This window comes from Pteropus vampyrus, unplaced genomic scaffold (assembly GCF_000151845.1).
Source record: "Pteropus vampyrus isolate Shadow unplaced genomic scaffold, Pvam_2.0 Scaffold79, whole genome shotgun sequence".
NCBI classification, from domain to species: Eukaryota; Metazoa; Chordata; class Mammalia; order Chiroptera; family Pteropodidae; genus Pteropus; species Pteropus vampyrus.
Window position 1 is genome coordinate 1,101,718 of NW_011888860.1, and position 19,796 is coordinate 1,121,513.

The 19,796-nt window shown below is 38.8% G+C and overlaps 1 protein-coding gene and 1 pseudogene across 18 annotated transcripts in view; one reads left to right on the forward strand and one right to left on the reverse strand.

Annotated features, from left to right (window-relative positions):
• RBM47 (RNA binding motif protein 47) overlaps positions 1 to 19,796 on the reverse strand; it is a 142,952-nt gene that overhangs the window by 67,116 nt on the left and 56,040 nt on the right. The window contains exon 1 of one of the 18 annotated variants that reach the window (XM_023532189.1): positions 5,992 to 6,100. The exons of 14 other annotated variants lie outside the window; for them this stretch is intronic. Coding sequence is in view for 1 of the 4 variants with exons in the window: in XM_023532181.1 (XP_023387949.1) it covers positions 5,119 to 5,198 (80 nt within the window). In the remaining 3 variants the exon portion in view is untranslated. Of the gene's footprint in view, positions 1 to 5,118; positions 5,256 to 5,991; positions 6,101 to 19,796 lie in introns of those variants that run through there. 3 more of the 18 variants (XM_023532181.1, XM_023532183.1, XM_011362764.2) reach the window with 3 other exon arrangements.
• Positions 3,219 to 3,337, forward strand: LOC111741562 (annotated as a pseudogene).

Below are 19,796 nucleotides of genomic sequence, written 5' to 3' on the forward strand. Positions count from 1 at the left end.
TTCTTATAGTTTTACAATAATAAGCCATTTTACTAGAAAAGGATAATGGAAGCCTTTGTTTCTACTCAGAGTCCAAATTTGCATTTGTGATTGACCTAGAGATAGCACTTACTTCAACAATGGCTAATTTAAATGTTGAGGTTTCATAATTTTTAAAGAAAAAAAGTCACACATGACAGCATTCAATCTTTTGAATCCACTATTAAGTTACAGTCCATTTGCATTCACATGTGCAAACTTCTTTCCAGGGAATCCTGAGGGGAAGGTAAGCTAAGATCCAATGGACACCCAGGATGTGTCAGACACATTCACTTACTGAACATTGTTTCAATTAATCCTAAGAGTACAACAAGAGATTGGTAAATTTGAGGAAAAAGTAAATGCCATATGGAGAAAGCTTCTTTATTTCAGCTTTCTCATATATGAAACAGGTATACTTAATACCTCAGAATTTTTTTTTTAAGTAACCATAAAAATTGTTTAAGAAAATATTTTTAAAGTTATACAAATACAAGATATTGTTCCTGTGGTTGTTCATAATGTTAAAAAGAATCAAATCAAATCTTTGAAGATTGCTTTCAAATGTCCCATATGAAAGGGCCTTTCTACTAACTGTGAAAATAATAAAGCTTTTGAAGCAAAGAATGTGGACATCTCTTGCTCTTTCTAGAAGTGAGTTAAAATATTTGACTGAGACACTATCAGGGTATTTTCTTGTCTTCCATTGGGCAAAGAGTGGGCTAATCGGCTTACGGGCAGTCTCACTGAAGTGATGACCTGACCACAGTGATGTGCCTTGTGATATTAATGCAAAGATAAAAACGTTCTTTCGATCACAACTAGAAAGAAATCTAAAGAGTATATAATATGCTCTCTTTTGTTACTCAAAACGAAGGACATTCTGAAAAGTCTCCAGTAACTTTTGAAGTAAGAATGGAACATTTGTGAATGTAATATTTGTACGATGGAAAATCGAAGAAGGTAATAATGAGACGGAAATTTAGAAACTTTGTTCATTTCTTAGATGTTCAGTTGAGTAAGAGAATTAGATACCCACTGGGTCAGTATTTATAGCCTTCTGTGAGTTAGAACTTGAAGCATTTCAAACTCCACTTTGAAAGACGTGAACTTTGCCTCCCAGAAAACTTCTCAGCAATTCTGACTTGCAATTCACCTGCCTTTCTTATGGTGATTGAATACTTCTTTACACATAGATATTAAAACCTGATCTTTAAAAAGAAAAACCTCAAGAATTGCTAAATACAGATCTTAGAATATACCATGTGAACTTAAAAATAAATTACTCATAAGCTAAAAAAATAAAGATGAGAATGAAAAATACACGAGTCTTCTTTTCAAAATAAAACAAATTTTGAAAGGAAAGAGAGAGAAATGACCTAAAAAATGTCAGGTCAATGGCCAACTTTCTGACAGAAGGCCCACAAGTCTGTACTACTGTATAAAAGCCGAGTCTCCATTAACGAAGTGGCACAGCCTCAGCAGCCATCCGGCATCATCTTTGCCAGGACTGGATTGCTCTCTGCTATAACTAACAACTTGCGTGTTTAGTTCAGCCCAGTTGTGAAGTCATGAATCTTTCCTCAGGCTCAGTTTCTCATCTGCGAAACAGTGGTAGTCGCCTCCAGGGGCAATGGTTTCAGTCAAATAAACAGCCCATACCGAGCACTTAGCAAATACTCTCCCAGAAATAGATTCCTCTCCTTCTATCCTTCTAGGTGATAACATTTCCAGCCCACCCTTTATGAGGTCATTTAACTTGAAAGAGCTGGCACACACAGGGAATGATTTTCAGCTCATACAGTCATGTTTTTAATTCCCCCCAAACTTATTAAATTGTCCATTCCTACAAAGGAATACTATGTAGCTATGAAAGAATAAACTATAGCTACATGAAACAATGTGGATGAATATTTCAGGCATAATGTTGAGTGAAAGAAGCCAAACACGAAAAAAGCACATACTGTATGATTCCATTTTTATCAAGTTCAGGAACAGCCAAAGATAATCTATGGTGATAGAGTGATGGCTGTAGGGGCCATTGTTTCTAATCTGGATAATAGCAGTTTTTCCCCCTTCCCTGTTATCTGAGGCTATTTTTCACTGTTGCATGCCTGCTTCTTACCACCTCGGCCTTCTCATTTGCTTTCTTTCATTCATTTATTCACATACTTGGCACATATTTTTTGAATACTTATAGTATGCACTAAGCACTGGAGATACAGTGATGAATGACACATTCGTGATCCATGACCAAGAGGACTTACATTTTAGCAGAGGAGGCAAGTATAAAACAAGTGTGGTGACTGTCTTAAAGGGGAAAGTATTAAACCTAATTTAGAGGGTTTGGAAAGGTCGCCTTGAAGTAGTGACATTTAAGAATTGGGAGATGAGATTTGAGCCCTGAGTGAGTTCTAAATATTTGTCGAATGAATGAATCATGCATGAGTGAATGATCATTAGCCAACAAAGAGGAGAAGAGTTCTGATGTATTGTGCACTTGGAAACCAGGAATTTTATTGAAGGGTGTCTAAACCAAGAGTCAGTAGGCACCCGGATTGAATTAAAGGCATTAATTTTGGCTCCTGTGAGCACCGTTTTCTGCCTTACTTAAAACCTTAGGTGACTAGATAAGTGAAGAATTTTTAGTTATCACTTGGCTAACCCATACATATTCATATCCTACTAAAACAAAACCAGCCAAAAATAGCTCAAGTCTTTATGATGATACCTCCATTTTGCCTGCATAGTTCTGACCCAAAGCTCACATGAAGGTGACTTTTCTGACACAGTCATCAACATTACCTTGAAAGATTGTCACCCATCCATGACTTTGCATGACAGCTCTGTCCAAGCCTCAACTGCCCTGACTCCGTGGGCATTACTGCATGTTGCAAACCACCACCCAATTTTGGCCCATTATTGTCCCCAGAGAGTTCACCTTCATGGTGTATTACAAATTGAGACTTCGAAGTCTAAAGGACAGAAGGAACAGATGACAACAACCTCTATAGAGAGACTTTACTCAATTATATGCCTTATTAAACCAGCCTGGTATAGAAGCATTATCACTGTATCATATGTAACAGCAGCAAAGTTTAAAATGCCAGAGATAGGGGCCAAGTTATTCAGGGCTTAATTTGTTGTATGACTTGATCCATCAACAAAGCATCGTGTAACTTTAAGAATTCCTAATAAGAGTCTATGGCCATGCTACCCCGAACAAGCCCAATTCCGTCTAATCTTGGAAGCTAAGCAGTGTCGGGCCTGGTTAGTACGTGGATGGGAGACCACCTAGGAAGACCAGGTACTGTAGGTGTAAAAAATAAAAAAATAAGGGATTTTAAGCTAACAAAGTCCTTGCAATCTGTGAGGTCAATCAACAGTTGCCTTGCCTAAAAAAATAAATAAACTGTTTTAAAAAAAAGAATTCCTAACAAGAGGTATAAATATAGCTTTAGGTGGTCTTTCAATTCCATATTGATCTCTAAGACTTGAAATCTGAAAAAGCTAAACAAAGAAATGGCACCAAGTAAGGATTGTGCCGGTGAAATAAAGGGAAATGAAGAATAACAAGTATCTGGAAATTACTTATTTTTAGACCTTTTTTCTAGAGTCTTTCTGTTTCTCTGATAAAATTTGAAACTTAAAATGGACTTAAAATGATATCAGTCTCCTTTAGAGACAGTGGAATTAAGGCATGGGCTCCTTCTCTGGCCAGGGTCTGTATGTTGGATTTATGTGGTATCACACAAGGTCAAAAGTTTGGCAGACTTAAGCAATCTAAGTACGTCTATGAGACAGACAAGTAGAAGTAGAAAACAAGTATTCTTGCCTCAAAATCTTGGAGGTAAGAAAAAGTTAATTTACTTGTCTAAAGTGACATAAACTTTCAGTGGTCAGGGTAGTGAAATAAACTCAATTTTCGGATACGCATATTCACGTAATCAAATCTGCTGTCCCTCAGGTGTACTCAAAGTTTTCTGACCTTCACAGTTTGTTAAATTTAGTCCTATTTGCCTAAATACACAAAGCCACATTTTCCCATGAAGGAAGTTTCCTCCAATTTTAAAACAATCACTTCTTCCAGCCATTTTATAATAACGGAGAACTTGTCAGAAGAAAGACTGTTGGCGTTTTACTGCCAGTGTCACTGGGCAAAAATGTACCAAAACCGCGTTCTTTCATAATCAATGGACTCTTAAACTTTAGCACTGTCCTCATACTTACATTTCCTGACATAAGATAGTAAAAAGGCCAAAGATTCCACGTTTGTTACACTGCATATATTATACTGCAGCTCCTTTTTCCAAGAACTGACGATTACAGAAATCTTTTGGAGCTATTCTTTTACTAGATTTTCCTATTTGCTGTTTAAGTTTTAGCCACTAATAACATGGTCCCGGGTATCATTACTACAATTGATCGAATGTCAACATTTGATTAAGGCTCTAGTTTTATCATATATGTTCATATTTTTTACAGCAAAATAAGCTAGAATATAAATACTTAGTATTCCCAAGAAGTATTTAGTCATTAGTTTCTTGACCAGTGTATAAAGTCTTTCACAGTTTTGAGGATAAGAAGCAGTTTTCTAAGCTGACTTTTAATTTGTTATCTAGTCAAAATTTAACAGAATGGAATGAGGGGAGGAAAGAAAGTTTAAAAGTATTTTCATGAAACCAGAGCCACCATTTAGCAAAAGCTTTTAATGGAATGAGTCACGAGGCATACTGAAGTGCAAATCACAAGGTTACACGTTGCCTCCTAGAAACACAACACCTGGTTCTGAATTCTTTGCTAAGCAAACGTTATCCTCTGAATCAGACCATTGGAAAACCTCAAGCACAAGTAGATTTTACCTCCTCCACCTCTAAGACATGCACGTCCCTTTCGTAAAACAGCATCTGAAAACAACATTTGACTGAAACCAAAGATTACAATTATCTGGGTACTCTGAGCCACTGAAAAACACAGTTTGTGAAGAAATTACTTTTGCTCCTTCCCTCCCCTTACCGTCCCTGCCCCTTCTAGGGGACCAGAATCATATGTAGTCTGAAATTTTGAACATTTCTAAATACTAAAGTATGAAACGAGTACCTGGCAAACACCTGGAGCTCTCCTTCCACAGCTCGCTCTCTCCTCCCACACTCTGGCAACGGAATGCCCTTCAGAACCATGGCTCAGTGCTTTTGGTAAATGTTTTACAAGACACTAAACAGTCTTGTGTCCCACCCTCAGAGCAAACACCATTGAGTGAACACAATATAATGTTCGAAAAGACAGCGTGTGATGGACAATAATGCAAATGAACAGGCTGGGCTCTATTTCCACACTTCCCCTTAAGGAGGAAAAAAAAGTCCCAAACTTTCGAGGGGTGGAGGTGGGCAAGCAAGAAGGGCTTGAAGAAGTAAATCTGGACACCAGAAGCATTTGAGGTTGTTTTTTTTTTTTTTTTTTTTTTTTTTTTTTTTTAAAGCAGCTTTATGATAAGCTCATTGTTCTAATCCCAGATCAGGTCTTGGCTTGCCACACTGAGAAAGTGTCAAATGCAAGAGTTAATAAAGGGTAGAGTTCGCTTGTGAGTCTGCAGAAACAGTAGTAACTATACATGTACCATATATTCCTATTTATCAGAGCAAGTGTAATTCAGAAGAGCTTTTCATAAACTGCCTTCCACAATAAACAAAATATACTCCCCATTTTCCATATCCCTCAAGTAAATTCACAGTTAAAAACTAACTCTGCTCTAAACCAGAAGTTTTGCATTCCATTCAAGTTAACAATTACAACTGGAGTATAACAAACTTGCTGGCACCGAATTATTAGCATACTCAGAATGTCAGGTGCCTCTTGGTACCACCAGGGTTAACAAAAGAAAGAGAGGGTGCCTACGGATGTCTGCCTGGTTTTACAGAAACTACAAACAAAGCTTTCTAGAGTCTGGAGCCCATGTGGGCAGTACATACTTACCTGCTCTTGGAGCTCTGTGTAGGAGGGTCTGAGAAATGAGAAAGTAGAATTATTTAGCAACCATCAAACCTACTTGCTAAAAGGAGACCAAGGCTATCTAGAGAAGGAGGAATTGACTTTAGCTTCAGAATCACACACAAGGCCAGGTTAGGCAAGTAAAAAAAATCCATTCTCTTGTCCCCACCCCCTAGCAGGGAAGACATCCCAAAGAACTGACAGCTCTCCCAATCTGAGAGCCCAGAAAAAGGCACAGAGCAGTCCTTCGCATTTTCAAAACATCTTAAGGCATGCTGTAATTCTTATGTCCCCCTACCCTATCTCTATAGGTCTCATTTTATGTTCGATTTCCTCTTTTACAGATGTCTCAGGTTAGTGCTGTGACTCCCGACAACTGTCTTCAATTTAGTCTGATTGTCTAATCTGTCTTGGATGGGATCCTAAACAACCTGTTTATCTGCCTCTCAGGGTCTGGTGAGGGGGCCTCCCTGACCTCCAGCCCACACTGGGACAGAAGCTCAGCTTTCCTGACAGGCCAAGATTTCCCTGCTGCCACTCACATGCTGACCCACTCCCTGCCCTCAGTGTACCTCTTCTCAGTGTCTTGCAGTCCCTACCTGATCTGATTCTCCCCAACTGTGGCATATTTTCCTCTCGGATGACTCTTCTCATCTCCTTCCTTCTTCCCTCTGGGCTGGTCCACTTCTATCCTGCTTTTAGGATCTATCTCCCTTGACCCCTATGACCCACCTTCTGGCTAGTGCTCTCCCCGTGTGCCCTTCTATAGGCAAACCCAATAGGAACACATCTCCAAAAGTGACACCTGCAGGACTGAGGACAATTATCACTTCTTAGAAGTCTTTCCTTCTGAGTGCCTCTCTTGGGTCTCGTATTTGTGTGTCCATCAACATCATCTGCTGTCTAGGCCACCAGATCATCCACTTCTACACCCTTTAGCATGGAGTCCAGTGCTTAAGGTTAAAGCGCATATTTGAATTTTGACAAAAAATGTGAAGACATAGTATAACCTAAGGCGGCTCCTCACTGGATCACCAGGTGTTGGCGGGGGCCTGAGAGTTTAGGCTTTAGATGTAGTTGCTTTGCTTTTTTGTTTTGTTTTATTCAAAAGAGGATGAGAAAAGTGGGTTATAAAGATGAGATAGCAAATAAGCTATCATGCCACACCGTAAAACAAGCATCATTTATCAAATGTCAACAATTACCCAGTACTTGATATATGACATCTCATTTAATTTAATCAGATAGAGGAGGTGATAGATTCAAAAAGGCTGCTCAAGGGTGCACAGGCGGCTAATAACAACAGAACTGCTCCCAATCTGAGTCCTTGCCCTTTGCTTGAGCTGCACTCTCCTGCCACAAGCACGCTGTAGCCTGTTCTCTCTAGGGACCTGTCTATCATCCAAATCAAGAGCCACCTACATGCTTTCTGCCAATCCATGCTCAGAACCTGTTTGGCCCTGTTCTTCCACTCTACTCGTTTTCCTTGGCCTCCTCACCACCTTTCCGCACCTTTTCTTCTTATCCCAAAGACAATCTGTCCTGTTCACTTTGAAATCTGTAACAAGTCTATTAATAGGCAATACGAATTCGCCCATTTCAGTTAAGCCTTTATTTTCATTTTTTCTGTGGCTATAAATTTGATGTTTGGCTTTAAATATTGTAAATAGTGTTAAAATGTTCTGTGTTATATATAGCACTTGGGGTGCTATTGTATTCAAATATTACATCTCATGCAGCTCAGACTAAATCGTGTGGCCCTAAGAAAGAACTGCACCTTCTATACAGTGTGAATGTCTTATAATAGCATTTTCCCAGTTCCAGTCATACAGTTCTAAGTTGCGTATTTGCTCTATTGTTTTGGGTATGCCAGTGTGAAGGCATACCCCTGGAATTTTTACCTGCAGAGTTCTGACAGGACAGAATAACTAGCATGTGGAAAGTGCCACTCTATCACCTTGGGCCTATTCCTGAGTCTCTGTCAGTAGGGGCCTACTTCTAGCTTGGATATCCTTGAGTCTAGCATAAAGCCAGTCTACAGAATGGTTCCAGATCTTGAAAGGGGTTTTGATCACCTCTGGACACTAGGAGATAGGAGAAGAGGAATCAGCAGGAGGTAAAGATTTTATTTGGAGCTGCTAAGTCTCCCAGAATCTGCCAAAGGCCTTGGCATGTCCCTGAATCACTCAAGCCACTTCAGTTCTCTAGAGAGAGCTTCAGAGAGCCTACTGTGTGTGTGTGTGTGGCGGGGGGGGGGGGGGGGGGGGGGGGGGGGGGCGGGGGGTGGTGTCTCAGAAACTGTTCATCACCCACTTCAGCCTAAACCCAGATCCTAAACAATCTCTCAATAGCCCTTCATGTTTTCCCAAATTGCACAAGAAAGAAGAGGCTGGAAAGGCATGGGAAACACATGACGAATCTACACTGTCCAGCACTGTCTTTCACTGGGACTTCATCTGCTAGACCAGCAGTTCTCAAAGTGACGTCCTTGGACCCCCTGGGAGACCTTAAGACTTCTTTCAGAGGTCTGCAAAAGGCCATAACTATTATCATAATAATTCTAATATTTTTGCCTTTTTTACTACAGTGACGTTTGCACTAATGATGAAGAGGCAACAGTGAGTAAACTGCTGGCACCTCAGCACAAAATAAGGCAGTGGCACAAAACTGTACTAAGAATCAGTATTTTTCAACACTGGACATGCAAAGGTTTTTATTGTATTTTTTAAGAACCAGTTTTCCTTAAGAATGTACTTAAAGAAGCAGAAAATGTTAATTTTATTATATCTTGACTCTTGAATACATATCTTTTTAATATTCTGTGTGATGAAATGGGAAGTATGCATAAAGCAGTCCTGCTACATACCAAATGATGATGATAGACAGTCTCAAGGAAAATCATTTGTGGGATTATTTGAGTTACATAGTGAACTATAGCTGCTTTGTCATAAAACACTTTTTTTGCTTAAAGGAACGAATGGCAAACTATGGTGATTCAGACTTGAGTATTTGGCAGACATTTTCTAGAAAAATAAAGTATGCTCGTCACGTCAAAGAACAAAACTGATAGTATTTGTTATCAATAATAAAATTCAAACTTTCAAGCAAAAGTTAAAATTGTGGAGAACTTGTACTCACCATCATGAGCTTGATAGCTTGCCAATAGTTTAAGGCTTTTCTAATGAGATTAGTTACGATATTAACAAATGTGATTTTTTAATATTGTATAAGGAAATATGTCAGTATTTGGAAGATCTTCGCAACTCAGTAAACCAATATTTTCCAAATGACCAATTTATGGTGTTATAGAATCCTGCGTGGGTCAAAGATCTATTCAAAGAACAAGATAAACCAGGGGGTTTTAATGTAACAGAGTATAAAAAGTTTATTGCTATGGTTTTAGATTCCACAATGAAAATAACCTTTAAGAAACTATCTTTTGTAGAATTTGGGTTTAGTATCAAAGAATGTTCACAATTAACTGAAAAGGCTACTAATAAATACTCCTCCCTTTTCCAACTATATATCTTTGTGAAGCTAAATTTTCTTTCTGTACGTTGATGATAATAACATATCGCAATAGATTGAAGGCAAAGCAAATATAAAAACGCAGCTGACTTCTATCAAGCCAGCCATTAAAGAGATTTGAGGGAAAAAAAAGATTTGCAAAAATATAAATGATGCACTCTTTTCGCCATTTACTTTGTTTGGAATTGGAAATATAGTTGTTGTTTTTTTTTCCCATAAGAACGTTATGTTAATAGATTTTACTATTGTTATTTTTGAAGAAGTTAATAAATATTTTTAACTTCTTAGTTTGAATTTCTAATTTGATAAATACCAACAGATACTACCCTCATAAATAAGAGTACTTTGGGTTCCTCAATAACTTTTAAGAATATAAAGATAAGGATGACAGATTTAGCAAAGAAAAATGCAAGGAACCCAGTTAAATTTGAATTTCAGATAGATAACAAATAATATTTTAGTATTAGTATCCATACAATATTTGAGACATACTTATACTAAAAAATTACTTTTTACTTATCTGAAGTTTACATCTAATTGACCATCCTTTATTTTATTTGCCCGATAAAATGTGCTGAGCCCAAACATTTGAGAAATACTGTACTAGACATACTCCTCATATTTGTGCTGAAACACTAATTACAACATTTATTTAGCACCCACTTTGTACCAGACTCAATGCTAAATTATTTACATGTATTACCTCTGCAATCATCTCCAAAATTCTATATGGCAAGTACTACAATTCCTATTTTACAAATGAGGAAACAGAAACCCAAAGAAGTCCAGTGAAGCTATTAATTGGTGGAAGACAAGATAGGAACGCACTTGCTCAGACACCAGAATCTTACACTTTGTAACTATTAGGCTCACACGCTGAACTCCGAATAATGGAGATTCCCAAAGATGATGGGTTTTTCTGCATACTTGGATCTCAAATTTTAGTAAATCAATTTCTATTGCTTATCTTCTCTCTGTGTGTCTCACAGCTGTGTGTTCTGCTATCAGAGCAATGGTGAAAACCAAGGCTATAAGTACAGTGTGCCTGGGAATTCCATCCAGAACTAGCCATCAGCTTTTTGACTGGGAGCTGACTTTCCTAATGGATGCTTCTCTACACATGACAACAGCATTGTTTTGCCCTGGAATTCTAGAATGGAGCACTGGTACACGGGCACTGCTCATCGCTATTAATTGGAAGCCACTGGGAGCTTGGTGCTGAGCTAGAATCACCCTTGAGAATAAGCTGGGAATTTCTCCAGAGGAATCTGTACCAAATGAAGCAAATGCATCCATTGTTTTAAGTGAGCCAAGGCCCTGTCTTTTGTATGATAATGACCTAGGCCACTGGATATAGTTAATGAGCTCAGGCTGGACAGTAAACAAACTAGGGAAAGTAAATTTTTTATGATCCAGCTTGGGGGCAAGGGTATGTACTTCACTGTGTCACATGATCTGCAGATACAAAAAAATAGACTCGATTGCAGATAACTTGGGGTCTTCCCCCAATTACCAATGGCTTTAATGTAATGTAGAAATTGACAGACATATAAATCAGAGAGAGATACTAGTCTTTCACATGGGAAAGATTTCTTTATCAAAGGGAAGATTAACCTTTCAAATCTTCGCTTTGTAAATTTGGATTTTTATTAGATGATGCACACTAGATTATACTTAGGGCAGTTATATACACAGAAGCCAAGGGTAATTTTAAAAAGGAATTTGCAAAAATCTTTGCAAACTTTGAAAAATAGCCTAATAGGAGAGAATGGAATAAGGGGAGGAGAAACAAGTATAAATCAGAAAAGAAAAGATGCCAAAACTGTAGTATTAGATAATTATAGAAGAGGGGCATTTTAGAAACCAAGACTTGGTGAAAGATTAGAGAACAGGCCTAGGTAGAAAGGGGGTTTGGGGAAACCCAAGAGGCGGAACACCTGGCCATGGGTCATCTCCAAAGGAAAAGTAAAAGAGTTATTTTTTACTTTTAAAACTGTCAACTTTGCAGTTCACCTCAGGCCCACCTGGCAAGGCTCCTGGCCCAGCCCTGCCCTAATGGCTGAGCCTGCCCCTCCAGTTCAGGCCCTTAATGTGCCCACTCAATCTAGATCCCTCAAGGGCTGAAATGAATTGTCCTCAGGAGGAAAAAGAAAACAAAGAATAAACAGATGCAAGCCTGTGCTCCCTCCTGACAATAAATTTAGGAGGCCAAGGATTGTCACAGCTTTCCCCTTCAAGGGGCCTTCAGAATTTATTCTTGTGAATATTGAACGTTAAGGAGGACACCGCCAGAAATTGACTCATCAAATTTCCAAAGTCAAGACCAGAACACACAGACTTGGGATCCAAGGACTCACTTTCTATCTTTAGAACAGAGTCAAGTGCCCTGCCTGTTTCAGATGTGAAAGTAATGGAGCCAAGTGGTCCGGCTTATTCCCCATCAGGCTGTTGCCTTTCCTGTCTTCTGGCTTCTCTAAAACACAGTTGCATGGAGTTTTATTTCATTATGTTTGAACCACAAGCCCTGGTGACATTTCAGAAAGTGTTTGCCCTTGAAAAGTGGTTGGATCTGTACATGAAGGTCACTAGTCATTAGTATGGAGACAGATAGTAAATATTTTAGACTTTGCGGGCCATACAGTTTCTGTTACATATTGTTCTTTTTCTTTTCTTTCTTTTTACTATCCCTAAAAAATGTAAAAACCATTCTCAGCTACATACAAAACATACAAAAACAGACAGCGGAGCAGGCCATAGTTTGCTATCTCTCATTTAGAGCAATGGCAAGAGGTGGGCCACATCAGCTGGTGACTTCTGCATACAGTTTGGTTGACTATAGTATCATAACGTTAGGTAGATGTTACGTCACCTTCTCACTGACAAAAACTACCTAATTTGCCAGCACACTTGCCCAACTCTGACATTCTCTACTTGTGGAGTCATCTCATCTTTGCTATGACCCTCTTTGAAGAAGAATTTAGCTGTAGATCTGACAGAGAATTAAACCCTCAAATGACAGTCATATCTTTGGGAAATTGGATGAACGATATTTAAAATAAGCTAGAATATTTTTTAACCTGTTAATTTTTATTGTGAGTGTATGTTTGTGTGTGTGTGTGTGTGTGTGTGTGTGTGTGTGCGCGCGCGCATTTTTGTTTAAAAGTAAACACTCCATATGTATCACAAAATTCCAAGTCTAGAAGAATCCTCTAATATAACCTAGTTTAGAACTGTTTACACTTGAGGAAATTATGACCTACTTCAGTTAAATGATATATTCCAAGTCACATACTAATTGGCAGAAGAGCCGGAGCCAGAAACTTGGTTTCTTGATTTCCGCATTAGTTCTCTTTCTACCACTCTACTTTATAGCACACTGCCAAATTAGTACTAAACATTCAATTCAACAAATACAAAGTATTTCCAACATGCCCAGCACTGGCTAAGTGCTCTAGGGATACAAAAGTGTAAGAGAATTCTTGCCCATAAAAAACTTTTGGTCCCACTGAGAAAACAGGGCGCCCACACAAAACAAATATATTCTATCTTACATTGCTATGTAACTATTTGGCTAAAACAGGGCTAATAAAAGTTTCTGTAATGATAGAATGGTTCTCTATCTTTGCTGTGCAGTATGGTGGCCAGTAGCCATATGTGGTTATTGAGCATTTGAAATGTGGGTAGTGCAACTAAGGAAGTGAAATTTCAATTGTATTTAATTTTAATTAGCCTAAGTTTAAATAGCCACATGTAGCGAGTGGCTACCATATTGGACATCACAGGTCTAACTAAAAGAATGGTTATAGGTCTGAATGGAAAATATGAAACACACATTGTCATTTCTTCCTCTTGTGCCTGTGGCAGAAACCACTACAAATCACAGAACTCTTTCCCTCTGAGCAAACACAGGCTCTCAGAAGTCTCCATGCAACATATTTTCAATCGCTTGAACCTGATACATAACATGAAACCTATTTGCCATCTCAGATACAGATAAAAGGTGACAAAAGTAAGCAAGAGGAGGAAGTACTTGCGCTGAACCTAGAACGATATCATTTGGGCAGGTAAAGAGGAAAGGACAGAGTGTAGGGCTCTCCATGCACAGAACAACAGGAGCAAAGGAACTGGATAGAGTTCTCCTGGTTCTGTGAGCGACAGGGAGGATGGTGGCAGGAAAGAAAGGAAGATTGTGTTGGGTGTGGTAGAGATAAGGGGACAGGCAGAAGGGTGGGGCTAGATTAAGGAGACCTTTGGATTCCAGGAGTTTGGACTTTTCTTAATAGCAAAAGGAGCGGGGAGGTATAAGGAGAATAAGGACAGGAGAAAAACATGTTTTAGGAAGGCAAATCTGCTAGGAGCCATAGAATGGGTTGCATAATAGATACATTCCAAAACCAGTAAGAAGGCTAATCCACTAATGATTTTTGGTTTTCCTTTAGCAAAGTAATATTTGTTTATTAAACAATATGTACAAACCACAGAGAAGCAAATGTAAAATTAAAACTAGACCTCTACCATTCAAACTCAGCCTGTTGGCATTTTGATGTGATTTCTTCCAGGTCCCTCCATCACCACTCCTTCCCATAGCTATTGCAATAACTTAGGAATAAAGTCAGGACTAGGACTAGGAAGGTGGTAGTGTGAATAAACAGGAAAGCTACAAAAGACATTTTTTAGGTAGCAGAGAAAAGAGGAAAGACCATTACCGTCAAGGGGCCTTGGTGCTACGCCCGGCTGTTTCTGTGGGACTCCACTCTCTCAAGCCCCAGACTTGGTTTCCTCAGTTTAGAATCAAGATACTGGTCTCAGTCGAGCTCTTAACCTCATCCTATTGGTGTCTAATGGAGGGTCAGAAGAGATTTTTGAGACATCCCCCCACCAGACCTACAGTGGAACTAAAATATGTATATATTTATGCCTGTGTGTATTTTAAGTGAACATCACATATAGATAGCAGGCGTTGTCATAAGACAAAAATGTTCCCTTGATCTTTAAGCTGCACCAACATCTAGCCTGTTGCACTCTATAAGACCTAAAGGTGTAACTCAATTAAACCATATAGTCTGAGCAGTGTTACAGGGAGGATGTGTAGTTGTGCTTCACGGAACATGTATAGGATGGTGTAAACAGGAGATCTACTCTCAGATAGGACTGCACCAAGCAGTGGCAATGATAAGGGTGAGCATCTTACAAGAAGCTAAAGGTTTTTAAGGCCCAATCTATCTTCTCGGACCATAAAAAAACAAACAAAAACAAAAACAGCCACTAGAGAACACAAATTATGCTCTCCCAAAAAAGCAATTCACAGCCGGTCACCAAGTTAATAAGCAAAAGTATAAACTAGCAGTCGTCCACACGGACATGCATGAGACTCAACTATGGGGTTTTCAAAAAGTACCGATGGTTGGGCTCTTCCTCAAACCGACTAAGTCAGAGTCACAGTGAATGGGTCTGGTATTTGGTATACCAATACCAAATGCGTTGGTATTTTTTTTTAATTCTCAGAATGACTGAAACCTGAAGCACAAGCAGATTGTTCTAGAGCACGAACAGTTCCAAGAGCAGAGTGGAATCAGATCTGACTGACAGCGCTCTTAGTCACCCTGGTTAAGAGCTGTAGCCAGTTCCTTAGTGAGGGAGAACTGGAGGCCAACATAGTGCTCACCATGACACTTTTTAATTTTCACATTAAACTATACACAGTTTCTACTTCACAGTGCATGTTCAATACGTCTCTTTGTCATTTTCACTGAACCCGTGCATTAGAGAACTCCTGAGGACTCTGGCCAGTCAGTGAACTCTAGACAATGAACATGCCTTTTTCCGAGGATCCTTTGGCCCTACTGGTACTTGCTTAAATCCCACAAATCATCCTTATTTTCTTTGTGTTACCAATGCCTACTTACGCCTGCCCGCCAACTGGACAGGAACGTGCACTTTAGCTCATGTTGCTCCCAAGCTCACCCTTATCATTGACTCCATCTCTCTACCTATATTAGGCCATTCCCCACGAATAAAAAGAGGTCACTGTAAAAAAAAAAAAAAAAAAACTGACTGACCTAGGTATGTGTGCCAGCTTTGTCATGCACTGTGTGGCCTTGTGCAAGTTACGCATTTTCTTTTATACCTTATTTTCCCTATTTGCCTAACACCTTTATAAAATTATTGTAGGAATTAAATAAGGCCAATATAAGTGGAAAAGATAATGCAAGTAAGAGACTTCTTACGTGCCTGGCACATAGTAAGCCCTCAGTAAATGTTATTATTATTTATTTTCATCATCGCCTCTAGGGTTCCATCTACTTCCAACATTTTATGATTCTAAGAATCACTTGGTGACTGACTGCACAAATGGAGATGAACAAAATCAGCAGGTACTAACATGCCTAGATTTAAATGCTTGAGTCCTCAATAACTTTCATTCCAGCCTGAATCTTCATAACCACTTCATTCATTCCTTAAGATGTCCCTTGTATTTTACTGGCCTTGGTCTTAGTTTCAAAAGGACCTCAGTTATTTTGCGGACACAGAATTTTTGTCATTCTTGATAAAAGCAATGTGGTTGTTCTGTTACTGTTACTTCTTAGCAACAAGAGTAGGATGCCAAAGGAACCACTAGCTCTAGAAAATCTGCTCATGTGAATGAAATAATTTTAAAAGGGGAAATCATCCAGTTTGGGATGAGCCACAAACTCCCTGAGAAAACCTGTTATTATTACCTATGAAAACCAGTTTTCCAGAACGTATGTTCACTTGGGTCCAGAAAACAGACCTCAGGATCACCTTAGCCACAGGAATGCCTTTTTATGAAGTCACTGGTTGACAATACCCGCAACCGGCTAAGTATGAGCTGGGTCCAATTACTCTGACACCAGGTCTCTTTGGAAAGTTCTTCAGCATATATCACCAAGGGAATTATACATGGAATCATTATAAACTGCAAAGGACTTCAGGGTTACTTTTGCCTACGTTCTCAACATTACCAGGCCCCTTATCTGAATTAGTACTTTTGTTGAACTGGATCAGAGATCAGAAAAAAGCAAGAAGTCCAAATAAGAGGGTGATGAGTTTACTCCCTGGTAAATCTGGATACAGAGGAAAAAAGAGATCTATTAACTCCTGCATTTTCAAAAGTATCATTAAATATTTGAGTTATGATGTTGCTTGTTCTAATTTACTCCTGGTTTATTGTTAGTATTTCTTCTTAACTAAATGCTTAAGCTTTCATTCTTAAATTCTTCTGGGGCAAGCACCATGTCTGAATCATCTGTCTATACTTTATGTACCTGCCACAGTATTTTTCATATGGGGATTCTTAGCAGGTTTACTCATTTGAGTCAAATTAAATTATAGGCCTTTCCCCTCTGTGTAATAATGTTATGTAGTACCAAGTAAATAGTAAGAAGTAATATGTAATGTAAAAAAATCTCTTCTATTTTCAGGTGAAAAAGCAGAAAAGTCACCTTTAGAACCTACCTTTGGAGATTGCCTTCAGCATTCTGGTGTCGTTTTATGACAGGTCCCTATTAGTGCCTGACTAAATAAAAGAGAATCTGTTTCAACTCACTTGCTTGACCTTTGTGTGTATTTGTTTTTCAGTAAGTTTCCTTTATGTAGATCATAGGAGTTGTGCAACTGTAAGAAGCTCACTGTAAGTCCTATTTGAGTTATAGTCTGCCTTCTTGGGGAAAAAAAAATGATGAGAAGGTCATTTTCCGAATGATATCTCCTCTGGTAAATTTTAGGAATTTCAGGGAAGTTTGTTTCTAAGAGATCTATGACTTCACTAAATGACTACAATTCAGACACATGAAGAGCCATTTTACTATAGAAAACAATGTTTTAAGCGGCCTATCTTTTCCTCCTTTTCAAAAGCAACTTGCCTTTTCAATGTACAGGTTAAACAATATCTACTTCTTAATTAACTCACTTGGAATGAAAATCTAGACTAGAATGAGTAGGAAAGGGTCAGCACTCAAAAGGTTTTACTGTTTTACTTAGAGTTTTCATCAGGAACTCCATGATTGTTTTCCCTTCACCCTTCCTAAGTATCTCTACCTTCTGACTTCTGATGCTCACATCTTGACAAAGGAGCGCAGATGTCACGTGGCTTAAGAAAAATCAGGTAGGTGATGATCGAGGATTGGCCAAAGAAGTCACCAAAAGTTCAAATTTCCTTCTATCAATCATAGTGATTCTCTTTCCTTCTGTATGGGGAGAACGAATGAAATACACACAATAACACACACACACACACACACACACACATATGTATATGTATGCGTGTGCGTGTGTGTGTGTGTGCGTGCGTGTGTGTATTAGGTCTGTTGAAAAAAGATCTATCTAGCTCTAGTCAGCCCTCACACTCAAGAGACCACTCAAAAAATGACCATATCAAATTAATTCATGATTAAGAAACCAGCAAGCTTGAGATGGCCAACTCAATGGAACTGGGGTTCCATTTGTATGTGCGTATGTACGTATACATGTGTGAATTTCTGAATCCGTCAGTTTAGTTACTGGTCAAAGTGCCTGAGCTCAGCAGTACTCTTGATAGAAAATACCAACATACAACTAAGATTTGAAGCCTGAGAAACTCATAATGATCCAAAAGCAGAAGCAAGGTTAAGTAGCTGGCCTCTGTCTGTTCTATTTAAACCATCTACTTTTTAAATTCTGGCCTTTGGGTGGGGGCAATCATGCCAATGATCACCCTTCCCTGATGCCATCAAGAAAGTAGAGAAAAAGAACACATTTGCTAAAGAAAACAATCTCTCATAGAAGCTAATTACCTCCCTGTGGGAGGTAGGTTAGAGAAATTAAGAACATAGATTTGGAGTGAATTCAAAGGATTGGCAGGAAAATAGGACTTGGGATCCAGCTTTGGGAAATAACACTATAGAGAAGAAAGCATTTACGTCAACTACAAAAACAAAAAATCTAATCATCTGTTTGAGATTGTCACTAAAATTCTTTCAGAAATTTGACTATGTTCTTATAACAGACATCTGTCCATCTGAAGCCACTCTTCCTCTACCCCCTTGCCCATTAAATGGTTCATACTTCCCCTTGGACCCGACACTCACCCTCACATGTTGAGACCCTCACAAATGCTGTTTCTCAGCTGGTACAGTCACTACCACCTGCCCCCAATCTCCCTTTGCCCAGTAAACCATTTCTTCTCCTTCAAATCTCAGTTTAAACACCACTTAAATTCCAAAAAGCCTTTCTTATTGGTTGCCCTTCCCACCAACAATTAGGTCAGGACCTCCAATTTTAAACTCCCTTAATTTCCTGTACTTCTTCAACTCACTCATTACTCTTTTATTGCATAATGTTTGCCTTGACTACTACATCAGCTTTCTGAGGTCAGAAATACAATCCTTTCTGTCTTCATCTCTTAATTACTCAGTACTTAGCACAGAGCCTGGCACATAGTAGATGCTCAGAAAATGTTTATTAACTATATGCCCACTGATTTCAGGATTAGTGTACTATCCCCTATGGGGTCCTTTAAAATGGAAGTTCTGCAAATACACAAGCCTATAAAAACCAGCCCCTTGTGGCTTGGAGAATCCTGCCCATTCTGCAGCATTAATTCTATAAAGATGTTATTTCCCCACATATATATATGAATGTAGACTTGAACTCATTCACAGATAAACGGGTGCTGACAAATCATTCTGAGGGCATAGCACAGAGTATTTCAGTTTCAAGTCCTATGATGTTGATTGCTGAAGGGGAACCTGACTTTGGATAAGAGTGCCTGATTCTGGAATCAGTCGCCCGGGAAGCTAGTCCATGATCTCACATGAACTGTTCTGAGTGCCAGCACCACTGCTTATCAGAACCCAGGGCTACTAATCTCAGAATCATCATATGCAATCATCTCCCAAAAAATTAGGTTTTCTTCCAGTATTAGAATCCGAAATTCTTTCTTTGGTAAGTACCGAGTTCTTACTGATTTGCTTTTTTAACAGAAAAATATTCATCCCTTGCCTTTAAAAAAACACCTGTACTTTGTGAAAAATAAAAGGTAGACAACACTTAATTTAATGTTAGTTTTTTGGGGATTATCACAGGAATGCTATATTTTTACCAACTCTAAGTCTTCATAAGATGCATTATAATTTCAGATATGTTTAAACTGTGTGTGCGGCGGGGAGGGAGATGCATTTTAGAGTTGACGAAATGCAATAAACACTATAGAAAAAACTTGGCATTAAAAAGAGTTTAAGCAAAGTCATTCAAATGTAGCTCTG